Source organism: Dermacentor silvarum, chromosome 4, assembly GCF_013339745.2.
Source record: "Dermacentor silvarum isolate Dsil-2018 chromosome 4, BIME_Dsil_1.4, whole genome shotgun sequence".
NCBI lineage: Eukaryota > Metazoa > Arthropoda > Arachnida > Ixodida > Ixodidae > Dermacentor > Dermacentor silvarum.
Window position 1 is genome coordinate 30410987 of NC_051157.2, and position 18216 is coordinate 30429202.

Sequence of the window (18216 nt, forward strand, 5' to 3'; positions counted from 1 at the left end):
GCATTCCTGCAGATCTTGAGACGTCGCTCCCTCCCTTTTGAAGTCGACTTCCAATGACGTGTGAACTGTCGCAGTCGTAGATGACGTAGAGGACTAGCATAATGTCCACTGGTTTAGGTACTTATTTAATTGATTGATTACTGGAGTTTATTATCCCAATGCAACTCTTGGGCAATCAGGGAATCAGTTGCGGAGGGATCCAGTGTTAATTTTGTCCACCTATGTTCAAATCCAGGGGGTCTGACCACTTGGCTGCCAGGTTATAAAACTCCCGGATTAACCCGTAGCTGGCCAAAATTAATCCAGAGCCTTCCACTACCGCGTCTAGCTCTTATAGTCCCATATAGTTTACTTGGGACGTTAAACACCGTGAATCAATTAGATAACTAGATATTTATCTAATGCATCATATAAATGTTATGGTCACTAACCTTAACATAGTCAGTGGCTATGCTACGTTTTTGTTATGACACCTCACCAGATGAATTTTCGTTAACTCGACTTGCGCGACCCGAACGTCACTTCCGGGTTTGTACTAACGGTATAGCGCGTAATCAAAATCGTATTTTTGAGGTTTACGTGTAGGTTTGCAGTAAGAATTTAACAAACGACATGCCTTGGAAAACCGATATGATAATTCAGATTAGCGTCTAGTCAAACCGCTCAATCTTACTGCCCCCCCCCCCCCTTTATTTTTTGCTTCACGACCCGGCTTTTACAGGAAATGTGACGACTGGAAATATCTGCAAGTCATTTGTTCCCGTAGCAGCCTGAATGCCCAAATTTATGACTGCTGCTGCTCCAACTATGTAGCACTGAGTTCGCTGTAAGAGCGGGAAGACACAGGCGCGTATTTTCAGCTCGGTAAATTATATTCCTCAGTCCTGTCGACGGGAACGCAGTAAGCACTTTTCTGTCTGTATCTAGGATAACATCACATATCTCCGAGTGCAACGTTCAACGATGCTAATAAATAAACCCGTTTTAATCATTAAGCAGCGAACGGCCGAATGCTTCAGAGCGGGCAACGCGCATACCTTCTCTTCTTTCTTGCTTATTACAACTGCACGAAGTTGTTGCCCACGTTGAAGCTCTTACTATCGTCTCCAGCATTAGCCCGTAGCCATATATAATAAAGCGCCGTCCTCATTTTTCTTTTGTCGCTTTTTTTTATTTATTTTTATTCTCTCTATGATGGCTACGGAGCGCCGGATCATCATTTCTCTTTTATTTTTATCGCGGGACCGTTTTCTCCTCTCAGCGCCATAATTCATACGGTATTGACTCTGCGCCGTACGCGCAGCTTCTTCCTCTCTTTTTTTTTATTTCTCCTACTTCTTCCTCGCGTCCCATATGCAGCATTACCTCGTTTTATGCCCAACTTTTTCCTCCATCAAGCACCATCACCGTGGCACCCTGCAAAGGTGAGCTGGCCGCGCTCACGACACTGCGCCAAGCCACCATCGCCGACCAAGAATCAAGATTTACGCTCGTGACGGAGGTTATACGCGTGCACGCATAGATGATACGTACGCAGGCCCGTTTCTCACTTCATGTGTGTGTGTGTGTGTGTCTACTACGAGTATGCCGCAGCAATCAAAGAATCGCAGAAAATGTCGAAAATAGACGCTCGCAGGCGAGCTGCGTGAGGTGGAATAAGAAAGTGAGGGGAGGGGGGGGGGGGGGGGGTGACCCAAGTATCGGAGAAGGGTTTCGGGTTGCTGAATGAATGAAAGGCCGCTGCGTATTGCTGGCAACGCAACCTCTTCTGATGCCGTCGCAGGGAAATATAGAAAGATCGAGGAATATAGTAGAAGGGGGCGCAGCAATCCGATGGTGTGGCGGTGCACAAAAGCTGCGGCGTGTCTATTTATATACAATACGTATATACGCACCGAGCACACATACTGCGTGGCGCCTCCTATGAGCTTTTCGTTTACTTTTTCATGCGACCGCCTCGCGATGTATCGGTGGGTCGATCCCGGAGCTGCGAAGCTGGCGGAGCGCGACGGTGCGGCCGAGCGCGGCACCAGGTGGCAACGTTCGACCTCGCACCCTGCGCCGTTCGTGTGTGTGTCTGTGCGCGTGTGTTTGTGTAATAAGCAGCAATGCAGCTTGTGCCGCGTGGTTTGAGGGCGGCCCTTCCAGCCAAAGGGGTGAATGCAGTAGTGGGCGGCCGGCTCACTCGCAGAAGGGCATATACATCGCCGCCACCCTCCGGGGTCTTTGACTCTTCGTGGCACGAGCGAATCACGTTTCGTGAGAATCCCTCGTCGAAACGAACGCGCGTTCGAAGGGGGTCCTTCCGCAGGGGTGTCAGTTTGCGCAGGCAATCAGTTTCAATTCACTGCGTGAAGAATATCGCGTCCGCGATCGTGCTCTATAACAGTAGCGCGCAGCTCCTGAAACGAAGCGTTCCAGGCTCTTCTTTAATGCTTTTTTTTTTTTTGGTGTGACGCTAAGCGGGAACACTACATTGTTGTGACTAACAAAATCGGACCCCTTGGTTCTCCTTCTTCTTCTCGTTCAACACTAAAGAAGTTCATATCGGTAAAGCTTCGTTTTCTTTTTCGAATTCCTGTATTCATTCACTTGGCTATAAAGGTTTGTTATTTCTGGGAAGATAGAATTTCTCCCAAGAACCTCAAAGATAGTACGTCATTGTAACGTCACTAATATAATTTTTTTCGGCTGTCCCGGTGTGTAGATGCTTCTGAAAACTTATATTGACTCCTTGGTTTCTTTAGAATAATATGAATGATTGTTTAGCGATAATCATTAAACTAAACTCGAGTAAACCTGTCAAAATCCCGTATGCCACAGAATATTTTGGGCGGCGTCGCCACTGTCCTTCGCATTTGTTTCTTTTCTGACTTGCCAATCCTGGTCTCAATGTAAGAGTGGCCGCTTCACTGTTGCAGAAGCGTGATTTATTATTGTGACTAGCCTTAATAGTGTTTTTTAATGTTCCTCTAAAATGTCTAAGCCACATTTCATCCTCCATATTCTGGGACGTTTGACGGAGAAGGATCCTTGTGTTAGTAATTGTCATAGTGCCTGGGCAGAAGTAATCGCCGACACACCATTTCTCCCCATCAAGGATTCCGTCCCGAGATCGCGACGCATGAGCCGTCGTTTCGCGTCGCATCGTTATCGTCATCATCCTTGAGCCAGCTTCTTCAGCGCGTTAACAATTAATGGGAGATTTATTATTGACGTTTTCATTCGTTCTCGTTTCATGAATTGTAGCTGATTCCAATACAATTCACATATGGGATCCTTTGGGCGAAACACACGAAGCTGAACAGAAAGATAAACTGAAGCCAAAGGGTACAACGAGTAGGCTGGAAAATCCCATTCAATGATATCTTACAATGTCAGACATTCGGGTCTGATGTTAAGACCAGCGAATGCACTTGTTTTTTATCCTGTGAGCTTTAACTCGAATAGCTGGATATTGTCATACACCTACTGCTCATTGCGAGGTCGAGGATAAATCGCTTATACGCGTTCAGGTGCAGAAGGAACGTGTTAGTCGGTTTCTCTAAAGAGGCAAAAAACGTGTTACTGTGTCTACACACCTCCATTTAATCGACACGACCTGCCGCACACATCGACTCTTGCGTCCTCAGAGGATAGGGAAGCCTACTTCTGAACAGATTTTAAGCGGCGATGCCTAGCCCTTGGAAATGTGCGCATTCTGTACCGACCTTATCGGCAAACCTGGGCCAAGTTTCATTGCGTCAATCTTATACCGCCTCTCCTCGCGCCAATGTACCGAATCGGCCGGCGCGGGGTATCTGCTCCCGGCTCCTCCGGCGGTGTATTCAGTTTACTGGTTTTGTGCTGGAATGGCGCGGCACACATAAGCCAGCTCCGAAAGGGGTCAATTGAGACCCCGCCAGCAGAAGCAGCAGAAGCTACGCCGTTGTTGATGACCCCCCCCCCCTCCCTCCACCCTCTCTCCTTCCCCCATTCCAGCACCACATACCCGCACCAACCACTCTAACTTCTTGGCGATCTTATTTTCGCCAGGTTTTTCTCAACGCGAGCACGAGAGAAGGAGAAGGCGAAAGAGAGAGGCGGAGGCGGTTGAAGTCGGCTGCCGGTCGCGAGAGGAGGGTTGTCGAGTCGTCGGCACTTCTTCTCCGGTCGCGTGTTAGCCTCATTTCGGAAGGTTGGCCGCTCTCGGAGCCCAAAACGAAGACGAGGCGAGCAAGAAGAACAAGAAGAAGAAACGGTGGTGCGCGCGCGTGAGCTCGCTCCTATTTGGACTGCAATTAAACGCGGTCAACGCGGCGCCCGCGGCAATCGTACAGCGGTGCGCATGCTGCCAGCGCGGCGCGGAAAAAACGCGGTTCCTGACGGGACGGGGAAACGTAAAATGAAGAAAGAAAAAAAAAGAAATGAAGACCAAAGGGACCTTGGCAAGCATCTTCTGTCTCCGCTTGGTGGACTACAACGACGTCCTCGGTATACGGACCTCTCGGAATGCGCCAATATTCCCTGCCCGAGAGTTTCGAGGTGCTTGTTAATTTCGGTCTCGACTCGCACTCACAGTTACCCGGGCTCTCGTGATTCGGTGAAATCAGCGAGAGCCTACCTTGTCTTTCACTCGGAATCTCGCGGCCCAGCTCCGGTCAGGTACAGGTTTTATCTCCCTCGTAGTCATCGGTCAGTCACGCAGACTGTCATTCACTGAATTATTTGACAGGCTAACCCAATTTTCAATCAGTTTTTCGTCCTCTTGCTACAATTAGTCAAAGGTTATACTGACTCTCACTCAGCAGAGTAACTCATGTAGCCTGTCATGCACTGAGAGAGAGAGAGAGAGAGAGAGAATGATATGCTGATGAGTCCAGTTTCCTTCAATAAGCGCATTAACGCTTTGGCGGCCTTGTGCATACTAGAGTTCTTCGGCCAAGGTCTTCGCTTCCGAGAACGGTCTGTCGTCTGCGCAGAGCATATTTCTGAGACTCAAAGGATGGACAGTGGCACAGGGTGTACTCTATAGTTTTATCACATCCCCAAATGGGCCATGCGGCAACGTTGGCCATGAGGAACGAGTAAGTGTTTGTGAATACGACACCCAGTTACATGTGGCACACCAAATCCTTTTTGATGACGGTAAAGTCCGGGTGGCAGGTGAACCGAACATCATCGGGAGCTGGTGAAATCCGTCCAATTTCATTGTTGAAGCGTGAAGCAACTTGAATTAGCAACAGGTTAAGCTTCTTGACAAATACTATCTCGTTCCCTGGCATGACAGAAGCCACGGACCATCGCCGTCACGCGAGTCGCTCGTGTAGTCTGTGTAGCGATTCTGTAGCGATTGTAGGCGATTCTGTTCCAACTCGTTTCCTTTCCACACTTCGTCAGTGGCCTGAGCGCGCTCCACGAATATCACCGGGATCGTCCGGCTGTGAATGTTATACGATAAGAACGCAATGAAATCCTGCAATGGGGATCCTTACATTACGCCGAACTGTTGTCACTTACTCGCACTCTTACTAATGCAATTAGAGATAGGCTTGATCCACTTGCACTCTCCCGCTCCCTCACTCTTACTCACTCGAATCACCCATACGCTATGTGTTCCCTTTCGTCTCGCTTAGCTTCGTCTCAAGTGTTGCGCGAGCAGGCACTCACGCACACGAAGCCACTGAGCAATAAAAGACGCGCGGGCTTTGGCTTTAACCTTGTTCGACGTGCTTCTCGGGCGGATTTAACGACGTGCCATTAAGGACCCGCTTGGGGCGCTATAGGCCTATAGGCTTCAACAGCTGGCACTCTGTGATACTTTGCAAAAGTCGTTTGAGCTAATGGGTCACCAGGAAAGCACATAGCACACTTTTTGTTTACAGTGAACCAATTGTGCAGAGGCGTGTGCGGTGTGCTACTTTTTTTTCTTTTTCTTTTCAACGTGGTCTATAAAGTGTCCCAATCACCGAGAAGAATAGCGGTCGCAACTTCTTCTGCACAGACGTTTCGCAAAATGATCTTGCCTGGAGTGGAAGTCGTGTTACGCCTGAATGACATTTCAACTGCATGACCACATTTCTGGACCTTGTGCAGCTCGCACTTTTGTATGTTTCCGTCGAATACAGTGACTTTGCAGTGAAAACGACATTACCACCAGGTTATGAATGGTCCTCCATTTCTTGTTTCGTTTCTTCCTTTCTCTCTCTCTTTCTTTCTTTCTTTCTTCGCGCTTTCTTCTTTAAAGAGACCGAACAATATGTTCGTGATTTGTTCGCGTTTTACAATAGAGTATTTCAAAGAGCATTTCATGATCTTTGCCATGAAAGGTGGCCAATGCAGTAGCACCAGAAGGGAGGAGTAGTTGAGTTGGATTACATTTCTGATCTAATGCGAAGTACGGACACGGAAGCGAACAGTGCGAGGCTCCCAATTCTAACAAGTTGTAGTTTCTAGATGTGTCGCTGACATTTAAAGACAAGCATGTGTACTTGGTGTATGTTACCGCGATCAGTTAGGTCCCTTTTGAATGTCGTTTGCGGACATTCTAATATAGCAAGAAAATTACTCGATAACGACATGCTTAAATTCTGCACCGTCCAGGTCACGTGCCCGTACCATGCAAGATAGCTTTTATGTGCGGGTGGAGCGACTCAGTTCCGCTGGGATTGCACGGGAAGTCAACACGCACTTGAATCTACACTTGGGACACTTGAGGAGTGGCTAATTGACCCAACACCAGCTACTGTGGCCGTGTTAGTGGACTTTACCAGGGCCCTTGGGCTCACTGTACCAGAAGAAGCCGACCTGTGCCTAACCAATAGTCAACGCAATCAAGATCGCACTCTCATTCCCATTTCTCGCCGACTCTCACCATTACCACAACATCTCATCTTTTCGCGTCCCTATCTGTACCTTACACTTTACAACTGTAAGCTTCGTCCCACGCGGTCAGTCTACCGTACCATTTCGCGATGTTTTTTTTTTTTTTTTTCATTGTAGCACCTATATAAGGTTATTATTGTTTGCTCCCTTTTTGTGGTTATTTTATTACCAGAGACATTGTAACACACCATGCTGAACTCCGCTTATGTTCGTATAATTTTTTTTAAATGCCGTAGAAATAAATGTTCGCATTACGTTCTGTCATGACTATGAGAAGTGTTCATAACGCACAATGGCCAGCACAATGCTGCACTCGCGCGGTCATTCCCATAGTGCTTGCGATTTTCAAATTTCTTTTCTATTAGAGATTTATCTTTTACTCCACACATTATACGCATTAAGCCTCACGCCCCCGGAATAACCAATTCTCACCCCTCGATAACAAGGATGCTCCATACCTAATTAATGCCTGCAAAGCGGTTGTACTGCGGTTTCCTGAAGAAACTATGGTGTTTGTTGCTCCAGATGCCTGACCTTTCACTTGCTTTCTTGTATATTTGTTTATTCGCAACTAAAAACCCATAACATGTGAGTTCACAGCGGATTTTCGTCAATGTCTTTGCATCGATCGGTTGCTATGTTACCTGTACGGCTTTCAACACGTTGCCAAAAACGTGTACCAAAGTGCCAAAACGTTGATTATCACTAACGATGGCCCTTCTCAACTCCACGCTTTCTGACAAAAATAAAAGATATCCCCCTAAAATTAGCTTTGACATTTCTGCAGCTATATTTACACATAGAACGGAGTTGCTCCGTCATTCTTGGTGAAATTGATTCGACAAAATTAGGGCTTCTATTAGCAAAATAATGTACTTGCGCTAGAAATGTCTGATAAAAAAATTGAGTGCTTACGCCCTTTAACTGTCGCGTAAGCCGATCCTGATGAGGGGCGCATATCATTACCGAATGTGGCTTGCCAGCCGCAAACAGAAACAAGATGTTTTGTGAATTCGGCTCGTGATTCCCGGGGCTCAGAACAAAGATGCGTCCTCGCAGTAGCTCACTTTTTAGCATCGTGAGGTCAAGCAGCGGATTCTTACTAAGGTGCCTCTTCAGTATCATCGTAATCAACCGAATTCAGTCCACTACAGAGCCCCAAAGGCTACTTCATTGCAAATGATCTCCATTTACCTACATACCACGTAAGCCGAACCCGTTCCGAATTTAAGTTTTCATTATAACATCACCGTCGTCAACTTCGTTTCTCTCCTCTCGGCAGTAATTTTACCACTACTTTTTGCATGAATCTCACAATTTCGTGCATTAGCTCAGCGAGTAATTTTAATTTGGCCTTCGTGTTCATTCTTTTACAATATCGTTTTTATGCGCCACATGGCAAATGTTAAAAAAATGAAAAGAAGCAACGCAGAATTTCTGCGGTGGAGAATTTTGTATGCTTCCCAATCTCTTAATCAATCTTTCGTGGTGCGATTGACAGACAGTGTCTCGCGTTTGATTTTATCGCAAGCATTTGCGCACATTAAAAGCCCGCTGCGAAGGAAATAAACAAAGACGTTGAAATACACTACAGGTATAGAAACACGGAGACTTCTGTTGCTTTTTGCGCTCTTATTAATTATAAATCAGCTCCAACTTGCCCTTTTAGTTTTCTGCTACGCATATTTCTGACAAATATGTCCACTATTCAAAGAGAGACACCCACATTTCCACATAGCACACTAGAATGACTGCAATGCGATAGCATATTATCAGAACCGGCCCGCGTACTATACAAACCACATTAAAACCTTTGCGAGGACGCACATCAAGTAATGATATTAGAATCGGCCAACCTGTGCCCTTGAGTCCATTTCCTTCGAAATCAGCCGGATATATTTTGCATCGACACCAACAACGAAGTCCGGTAATTATCCCGTATGATGCAATCACATCAATTTTTCTTTTTGTAATCCGACATTTCCTTGCCAACCTCCCGTGGGTTTCGCGTGAGTAAGTATGATTCTCGCTGGATGGCTCCAGTTTATGTAGCACGGACTGTTGACCGACAACCTAATGCACAGTATTCATATAACAGCGCTAAGGGCGAGGACCTAAGGACACATGCTACAGGACTGACGGTATTTTTCATAGTTCTGTTCTTTTCCTCTCCGTCCTCAGCGAAGTTATATGAACGCAGTCAAGATGAACCAACTCACCCAAATCAAGGTATTGTTGATCGCCACTTCTGTTTCGCATACTAAAACAATAAATCACGACATAACACCGGTGCATATACTGTTGGATCATAGGTATCAAAGTACACAGACCTCTTGATATAATAGCGCATTATATTCAACGGCTCCTTTCATTGATCGTCTTAAACTTCTCCGGCAAGATTCCGTCTGCACATGCGCACATGACACACGCTTATGATTTCTGGGTACACCATCTGAGCAATGTTCGTGAAAACAGGAATATCTTTGATGAAACGCCTTTAGAATAGAAGAGGAATCGCTATTTAGAATTCCGCATGTGAAGCTAGTGAGGAAATTCATAATTATAATTTCCTTGCAGAGCAGTTTTGTTTACCCCTCCTATTAAATAGCAGAAGCAACAACTAAACTGGAATTTTATGGCCAGATGGCGCACTTGGTTGATCACTTTGGCAATGAGACCGATGTCAGTACTAAAACACGTAATTTTTTACGCACGTATGAGATTAAAGGAATGGTATTCATCCACTACAGTGATGACGGCTTTTTCATGTTGATTGGTTCCAGGCTCAGCCTGGAACCAACGTTTCGACAAGAGGACTCGTGTATAAAAAAGACTTGTCAGCCGAAACGTTGTTTACGTAGGATGAGGTTGATGAGTGAGTGTGAGCCAGTATCCACTTATTCTGCCGAAATATCAACACAGTCGCCGACGACACGCTGTTCGCGCAGTCAGTGCTGGCCAACGTGTTGCCCATTGCCACAGCGCGCCCTACAACCGGACACGAAGTTTACGTTCCTTGGTCTCTATTGCTCACGACTAGGCTCAGTACAGCATGATAATCAAATGTTCCACGCATTGCACACAGTGTAGCGAGTTTAGGGTGGGCACGGTGCCCCGTGAGTATACGCTGAGCAGGTTGAGCAGGTATTCCGCATTCCACGCTTATCGACGAGCGCGCGGACGCGTGAGACGCGCGAGCTGCATACAAAAGAGGTCGAAGCGTTTTACGCCACGTTTTCCTCCCCGCACCAGCCTCGGCGGTAAAGTGACCTCATTACGTTGCGCAAATAGACCACCGTGTCATTTGCGTTTATTTGCTCGCTTGTTCATTACGTAACGCCTTACGCGGCTATTTTTAAAGTGCAACTGAAGTAAGGCTTTTTTTTTTCTCTCTCTTTTTTTTTGCGCGCAACCGCGTAAGTTATGTGTCTGTCTAGCGAGCGAGTGTTTTATTTCTTTATTTACTTCCTTCGATAAAGAACTATATGGCGGGGCTCGTATGCTGAATATTGCTCTGAACCCCTTTGATTTGTCAGCGCGATAAGGACTGCGAAATATGAACCAGCTAGACTTCGAAAACGACATAGCATCGAAAGTTCATTGCACGAACTGTATACGCATCTGGCGACCTGAATTAAACGCGTTTGTCTATGACACGCACGCCTATCAGTTCTGTTAAAATTTACTTAACCGTATACGCAGCTGCATAACAATGTTGCGTTTCTGGTTCATCAGCTGGCGTTCGCTTGTCCTGCCTGACAGAATTTTTTTTCTGCCTGACCATCTCTTAGTTACTATTGCATATCTTATTGAACATGCTAAATGCTTGCTCCCAGGCAAACCTCTCCAAAATCATTAATGTGCTCCTTCTCCTTCTCTCTCTCTCTCTCCCGTTTACGTTGTTAACCGGGTATTCAATGAACTGTTAATCAACTCAGTGTCTCGAAGGAAGGTAATCAACAAGCGTAGAACGCCTTTCCTGATTTTTCCACAGCCTTCAGGAAGCACTACAGCTTAAATGTTCGCATTGAGAAGACCCCTTTTATCTGTAGACTGCCATACAGTTTCTTCAATTTCATATTGAACTCCGAGCATTTCCAAAATAAGTGTTCTACGTCACCTCACATTGGCTATCTGTGAAATTCCATCTGCGTTCTCGGTTCTCTGTCTTCTTTTAGTGAAATCAATTTCTACGAAGGTGCGTATAGCTTTCACATCGTTTTAAAAGCAATCACCTTGTCGTGACATCGGAGTTCGTCGATTTTCCCGCATTCGCTACAGGAGTAGGCGTTATCTTTTTGCTCGAAGATGATAATGTTGAGGGCCCTTGCAGCAGAGAGAGAGAGAGAGAGAAGAGTTTAGTGGAAGCGAAATATGTCAGCCCTGCTATATGCAGTACTAGCAATTAAGCGATTATTTTACCCCTCTTTTCGCTTGTAACCAGCATTAAAGTCGTGTTTATCATTTTGATGCGATATCTATAACTCAAACTACTTCTATGGAGCAATCAAGTGAGAGCGGAGTTCATCTTTTGCATACTTTACTTTCACAGTGTCAGGCTTTACCTATCTTGCAAAGGGAACTTATTGCGCGTGTCGCTTTCGAAAGAACAGCGTAGAATTAAACCAATCACTAGAACATAGATACATTTGATCATATTTAACTATATAGGTATGTACATTTACCTTTCGCACATGCGACGAATGAAAGAAATTGTTTATTTCATTGTTTCCTGCTTTAATTATTTTTCCTGCACCACGGATACCTAAACTTACTTGTTCTTTGAGTTCAAAAGTTTGCCCTAATACAACATAAAATTTGTGAATCATCTTAATGGTCATTTATAGATCGTTCTGTTCAATGAAATCCCGCAGGGGTCTATGATGCGTACCATAAATACAAAGAAGGTAGCGCGTTGGCCGGCATGGATGCACCCTACGTTTACTTGCTGAAAATTCTGTTTAATAGGCACCGTTTCAATCCTTAGAAACCGCTGCAAGTTGTAGACCAGGTTCTTCACGCAGATATCTTAATCTTTTCGTCCTTACAGTACACACAGCACCATGATCTAAAACTTAACGCCCCCAACATTATGAGCAATAAAATTTCCTGCAATTTTCGGCACTTCTCAAAAAGAATCCGAAATAAACTAGCCGTATGCATTTCGTTAGACTTCTTGAAAGCTTTTCAAAATGTTATAAGCGAAGTAGAACGCGTATCTTGCTCATTTAGTAGAGGTATCATGCACAGGACCCATTCGTGTCTCCAAATTTCTCAAAATTGTCGGCGTTATCAGCGAGAACAGGAAACGAAAATCTTTATACATAGATAGATCATTTGTTTCCAATGTGACGTGCAGAGGTAAATAGAAATTTGAAATTAAAGAAAAGTACTGAACATGGTTCGAGAGTTGCGTGAGACGCAGGAGCTATGCTGTGGGCAAAAAACGGAGTGGGCACTCGTTACAACGAAATTTCTGCGTGCGGGCTATGCCAGTTCACTCGGTTTCTCTCGCGATTCCCAAAATGGCAAGCTGACAACCGTAGCACTTGCATCGAAGAGTAGCGCATAAAATTTCGCTTTTATCGAAGTGACGGTTAATACGTTTCTTTTCTTCAGTACCGCAAACTTCGTTATTACGAGGTTGTGAAGGAAGAAACAGTCCCAAAACGCTGGCAATGTCAAACGTGCGAGCTATTGAGAAACGCCACCATGTATACTTACGGCTGGCAACATCCTGGCAACGGTGGCGGTGATCCGACTCGACGTTTCACAACACGGTCAATGGCAAGCGAGTAGTCCACTCTATAGTCCAGCAAGGTGGGCACGAAGCGGGCGGCGTATCGTCGAAAAAAACGTCCGTAGGCACGGGATTGGCAGCTCGGGCGACACAAACGGAGTTGTGGGAACAAAAGCTTCCTTCGCGAACGCACAGAGTCGAAGTCGATGTACGAAACGTCCGATCACTGCAACGCGCGTTGGGGCAATAACCGATTCGGCGGTTCTCCTCCTTCGCCGGGGCGGTGAACGGTGTCCCGCCGTAGGTCGGCGGCGTCTGGTGCGAAGCGTCGACGACGTTGTGGCTCGTCGCAGGTCGTCGTGCACCGCATCCACGGGGATCAATGCCAAGCCAGCAACTATTTCACCCTGAACTTGTTCTAGATTTTATACGACGGGCGGGCTCGGCCAGAGAGGAGGACTAGTCATGACCTTGTTTCCTTGTCTGCCGAGCCCGACCCTCCCCCCACCTACCCCACACCCTCCCTTCTCGCAGCGACCGCCAGCCAGCGCGCCGTTCGGCATTGCTCGGGGCGCCGGCCGCCGCTGCCGCCTCGTGTTTGGGATGCCGGCTCTGAGTGGCAGCGGGAGAATAAAATAAAATAAAACAGCCAAGTGAAAGAAGATGGGCGCGAAGAAAACGCGTGCGTGGTGCTGGCCACGGGTGAAGGGCATGTCGTCTCTGCAGAGGCGTCCCGTTGTCGGAAGGCGCCCGCGAGAATGCGACGTCCCGCCGGTAACGCTTCGCTTGAATTCCCGTTCCGGGACGGGGCTAGCGGTTCGGTGTCAACGGGTATCACCGTGCAATATTAAAATCGCATGCGGGCATCGGGTAAGCGTGCCCCGAAGACAGGGCCGCGCCTATAATTTCGTGCGCGTGAAATTGCGTGCGCGTTTCTCTTTGCTTTCGTTTTGTTTTCCGTGTGATGGTAGTGTATTCCACAGACGAGGATGACACGCCTGATGAAATGTCTTGCTTTTAGCTCCTCCGGGCAGTGCTTGAGTGATAGGCGATCTTGGTTACGTGAGCGGCGACGAGTGCAGTATGTGTTTGTGTTTGTATTTGGTGACTGCATGCTGACGTCGCCTACCGGTGTTTTGAAAGTATACGATCAGAGTGAAGGGTTGGGCAGGAAGCGATCGCTGTAATGAAGTCGTTCTCTCGTGTGGAAAGCCGTTGTAAGCGTCTGTACCATATATTTGCGTAATTACGCTATCAATGTCCTGTCAGATTTTAACGTACCTGATTTCTCTTGAATGTGATATTGAGTTGCACCGAATAGGAATGTCCCTGAAACGAAATGCTTCGTTTACTTCATTCTTTAAACGCTATATTGTGCTTTCTAACGCCGGACAAGGTAGTGTTTGGTGTACAGTAGTGTCATTCAGCGCTCTTTGCCTCTTCCTGTGCCGAGTGTGCTTTCCTTTTTTGTATGTCAAGTTCTGCCGTAGTGCACCATCATTTCAAAGAGTAAACAAGCGCCGATCTCACTTCCGCACAAAAACTCTCTCCCCCACTTATAAAAACAAAAGAAAGAAGACACTATTGTACCACTTTATAAGCTCGTGGCTCAATACTGACCCCTCGAAGGCCCCACTGAGTCTTTTGAATCTGCCCTGTCTATTTTTTTTTTTATTTAATGGGGTTTTGTTTAAAACGTCAACAGCGCGAGTCATGCCGCCTGCCCTTCTGGCCCTGGAGGCTTGTTCAAGCATTTTATCTAGGATTTGAAGCATCACGAGTTAACCTGAATTCATCATGCTTTTTTGAGAGGTACGCAAGCTCTTACTATACTACCTACAAAATCCAAGGTTATCGAGGGTGCCGCAAGCAAAAGTGTAAACTAACTTAATAATGCTGCTGATATTTAATTATGTTTCGTAGCATACAAGCGACAACTGAGCAGCAGTTGGACAAAGTTACAAAAATGAATAAGAATTCCATTAACGACATTGCTGTCTTTTTCATCTACTGCGGCTTTAACAAATGCTTCCCCTGTCGTGTGTAGTGTTTTCACTATGTAAGTACGTGCGTTCGCTAAGACGTCATTTTGTGGCAGTCATGTTACCGGGGTAACAGTCTAGTGCTCACTTTAGTTTATTTATTTATTTATTTATTTATTTATTTATTTATTTATTTATTTATTTATTTATTTATTTATTTATTTATTTCAAAATACCTTAGAGGCCCCATGTGGAGCATTGAGTAAGGAGGGCATCACTGCAAGACAGGTTTACACGTAAATACCGACTCGAGGTCCGCAAAAATGAGTTGAAATCATCGTCGCAAAACAGGGTTTCAAATGAAGAAGATGCGGTAGTGTACAAAACATCGGCTAAATTTTATCACGCATGTTGCTCGCGCACATATCAAACATCGTGTAAGAAAATGTGTAGTTCAAAGTATGAAAGAGAAAAAAAAGCAATAATAACAATACGCAGATAAACAGAAATAACCTACAAAATACCGGATAAATTTTACGAAGCACATTGTTCGCGCACATAATCAAACACCGCGTAAGAAAAGTGTAGTTTAAAGCATGAAAGAGAAAAATCAGCGTGACGTTACATAGAAATAGGGAGCATGGCATACAGAATGAGACATTTTTAGGACAGAAACTTCAAGGTTCAATAGTTTCCTAAATTTATCTCTGTCCGTTTGCATGACAATGCTGTTAGGGAAGGGCAAAGCCGACAAATTAAATGCATGCATGTTTCCGTAGATGCGAGTGAAACTTAAATCATTATTCAGTCGTCGTGATATGCAACTTGCAAGTTCCAGCTGCAAAAACGATCGCTTCATTTGATGAACATCTTTATGGAACAAGGACAGCAATTCCACGTCACGACGACTACTTAGTGGAGGAAGCGAAAGGTCAAGTTTGATTCGAGTTACGCTTGACTGTCTATTGTAATTGCGGGAAATGAATCGACCAGCCCGGTTTTGGATGGCTTCTAACATGCAGATTAGGTACTCGTGATGAGGAGACCATATCGCGGATGCGAACTCGAGCTGTGGACGGACGAACGTCAGGAAGGCTAATTCGGGGATGTCAGACGGGGACTTACGTAGGTTGCGACGAATGTACTCCAGCCTTTTTGAACCATTAGCACATGTTTAAATGAGAGGCCCAGGAAAAATTTGGTGCGAGATTAACGCCAAGATATTTGTACAGTTAAGCTTCAGATACTAGAGAGAGAGAGAGAGAGAAGAAATGGCAAAGGCAGAGAGGTTAACCAGATGGGAAGATCCGGTTTGCTCCCCTACGCTTGGGAGAGAGGGGAGGGGGAGGTAAATTGACAGGAAAGTAGAGATAGAGAGAGAAAGGAGCACACAGGTGGCACAGCACAGTAGCACTTGCAGCACTATAAACATCTGTCCGGGCTACAGCCGCTTGTCTAAGTCTGTTGCCCTTAGAAACTGCAACAGTGCCCTCGTCGCCCTCCGCTGCGATGGCTTGTGATGTCGGCATTCTAAAATAAGTTCCTCTGTTAGAGGTCTTTGGTCAAAGAGCGCTATCGCGATTGCGAGCGATTGTCTCTGTAAATTGTAGCGAGGACAGTTACAGAGAAGGCGCTGAAGAGTCTCCTCGCTACCACAGTCATCACACGAGGCGTCATCGGCACATCCGATTCGGAATGAAAAAGACTTAGTAAAGGCCACTCCTAGCCATATTCGAAAAAGTAGGGTAGCTTCTCGACGGCAGAGTCCAGCTGGGATGCAAAGGCGTAGGGAGGAGTCTAAGTTGTGCAGCCGGCTGCTTTGAAAACTTCCTGCGTTCTACAGGGAGAACGTGATATCCCGGGTGAGAATTCGAAGTTTTCGAGCGGCATCTGTCCTTGATAACGGTATTGGTTCCTCTTCGTCGCCTTGAAGGGCCGACCAAGCAGCGTTATCGGCGTGTTCGTTTCCTATGACGCCGCAGTGACTTGGAAGCCACTGAAATGACACGTGGTGTCCTTTCTCAGTCAAGGTATGGATTAGTTCTCTAATCTCGAATACCGGTTGTTCGTGTGGTCCACGTCACAGGGCTGATAGCAAAGACTGCAGTGCTGCCTTCGAGTCACTAAATATTGACCATCTTCGAGGTTGTTCTTGGCTGACGAGACGAAGTGCAGCGCGAAGAGCGGCAAGTTCCGCAGCCGTCGATGTCGTTGGGTGACACGTCTTGGAACTAGATCTGCAATTATATAATAAGGAAAAGTTTAGTTAAAGTTTTTGCGTGTGAAAGTCATTAATTTGCATTTGAATAAGCTAAGTGTCATTTGCCAGCCGTTGCACCAGTCGCTATTGCGTTGAAGGTCACCTTGAAAAATTAGGTGGTCCTCAAAGCTGGTAATTGGTTGGTATATTGTACAGTCATCGGTGAAAATTCGTGTGCAGGAAGAGATTTGATTGGGCAGGTCGTTGATGTATATCAGAAAAAGCAATGCTCCTAATACGCAGCCCTGTGGTACACGGAATTCACATAGGTGAGGGGGGATGAAAAATTGTTCACAACTGTAAATTTCTGACGTTTAGTTACGAAGTTACGGATCCAAGATAGCGTTAAACAGTCCAATTTGAGAGCAGATAATTTGGATATTAAACAGCAGCGGGCTACACTGTCGAAGGCCTTGGAAAAGTCCAGAAAGATGCAATCTGTTTGAAGGTTATGGTCCATGTGGAAATGTACGTCAGTGGTGAACTCTAGTTACTGTGTCTCGCATGATAGCTATTCTTAGCAGCTCGCTTAGTGTTAAATTGCCATTTTTCTATTCTACTCAAAACTTACGGCGTTGGATATAGCCTGGCTCAATACTGGTAGGTCAGCGACTCCAGAGCATCATTTTAGAACACACCTAATTATTCATGTTTCTTACGTATGGCAACACGATAGATGATAAGACGCTCGAAATTCGCCGCGCATAAAAATTATCCCTGCTCTGCGCCTAAAGCACATCCCGGAAGCACCCCTCCACACCTACCGTTCGTGATGACACCTTGTCAATGGAAACTTTCGTGTCAATGCACACACCCTCACCCACATTGGCACTCAGCAGGAGACGTCGAGAACGCTTCACCGTGACGCAGTGCTAAAAAAAGAAAGAAAGAAAGAAAGAAAGAAAGAAAGAAAGAAAGAAAGAAAGAAAGAAAGAAAGAAAGAAAGAAAGAAAGAAAGAAAGAAAGAAAGAAAGAAAGAAAGAAAGAAAGAAAGAAAGAAAGAAATACAACATATCATTCTTGCGGTGTACCTGTGCAACTGAGGGACCCAGGCGCACGGGAACATGAGAAGTAAAACAGGCTACAATAACAAACCGAAACACGCGTTGTTTCCAGGTTCTCCCTGTTTGTGCGCCTCAATGCCACAAACAGCGCACTTTTCCATGACCGGTTGGTTGCCAGCTTTGTCCCGTTTACAGCTGCATTAAAAACGACGACGCAGGTCGACGCTGTCAGTATCGCAGAGGATCGTTCCCGGTGCTGTTCGCCAGCGTGAACGCATTCGAACTGTCCGGCTAAAGGACCGAAACCGAAGGGCAGGCAGCCTTCAGTACGTTTAATGCGTTAGCAGTACGAGCGTCAAAGTGGGG

At 45.9% G+C, this 18216-nt stretch overlaps 1 protein-coding gene across 1 annotated transcript in view; it reads right to left on the bottom strand.

The window, feature by feature from the left end:
* LOC119448475 (hornerin) overlaps nt 1–12974 on the bottom strand; it is a 33847-nt gene extending 20873 nt beyond the window's left edge. The window contains exon 1 of the mRNA XM_037711758.2: nt 12589–12974. Coding sequence (XP_037567686.2) covers nt 12589–12600 — 12 coding nt within the window. The 5' untranslated portion in view covers nt 12601–12974. The remainder of the gene's footprint in view (nt 1–12588) is intronic.
* Nucleotides 12975–18216: the final 5242 nt, after the last annotated feature.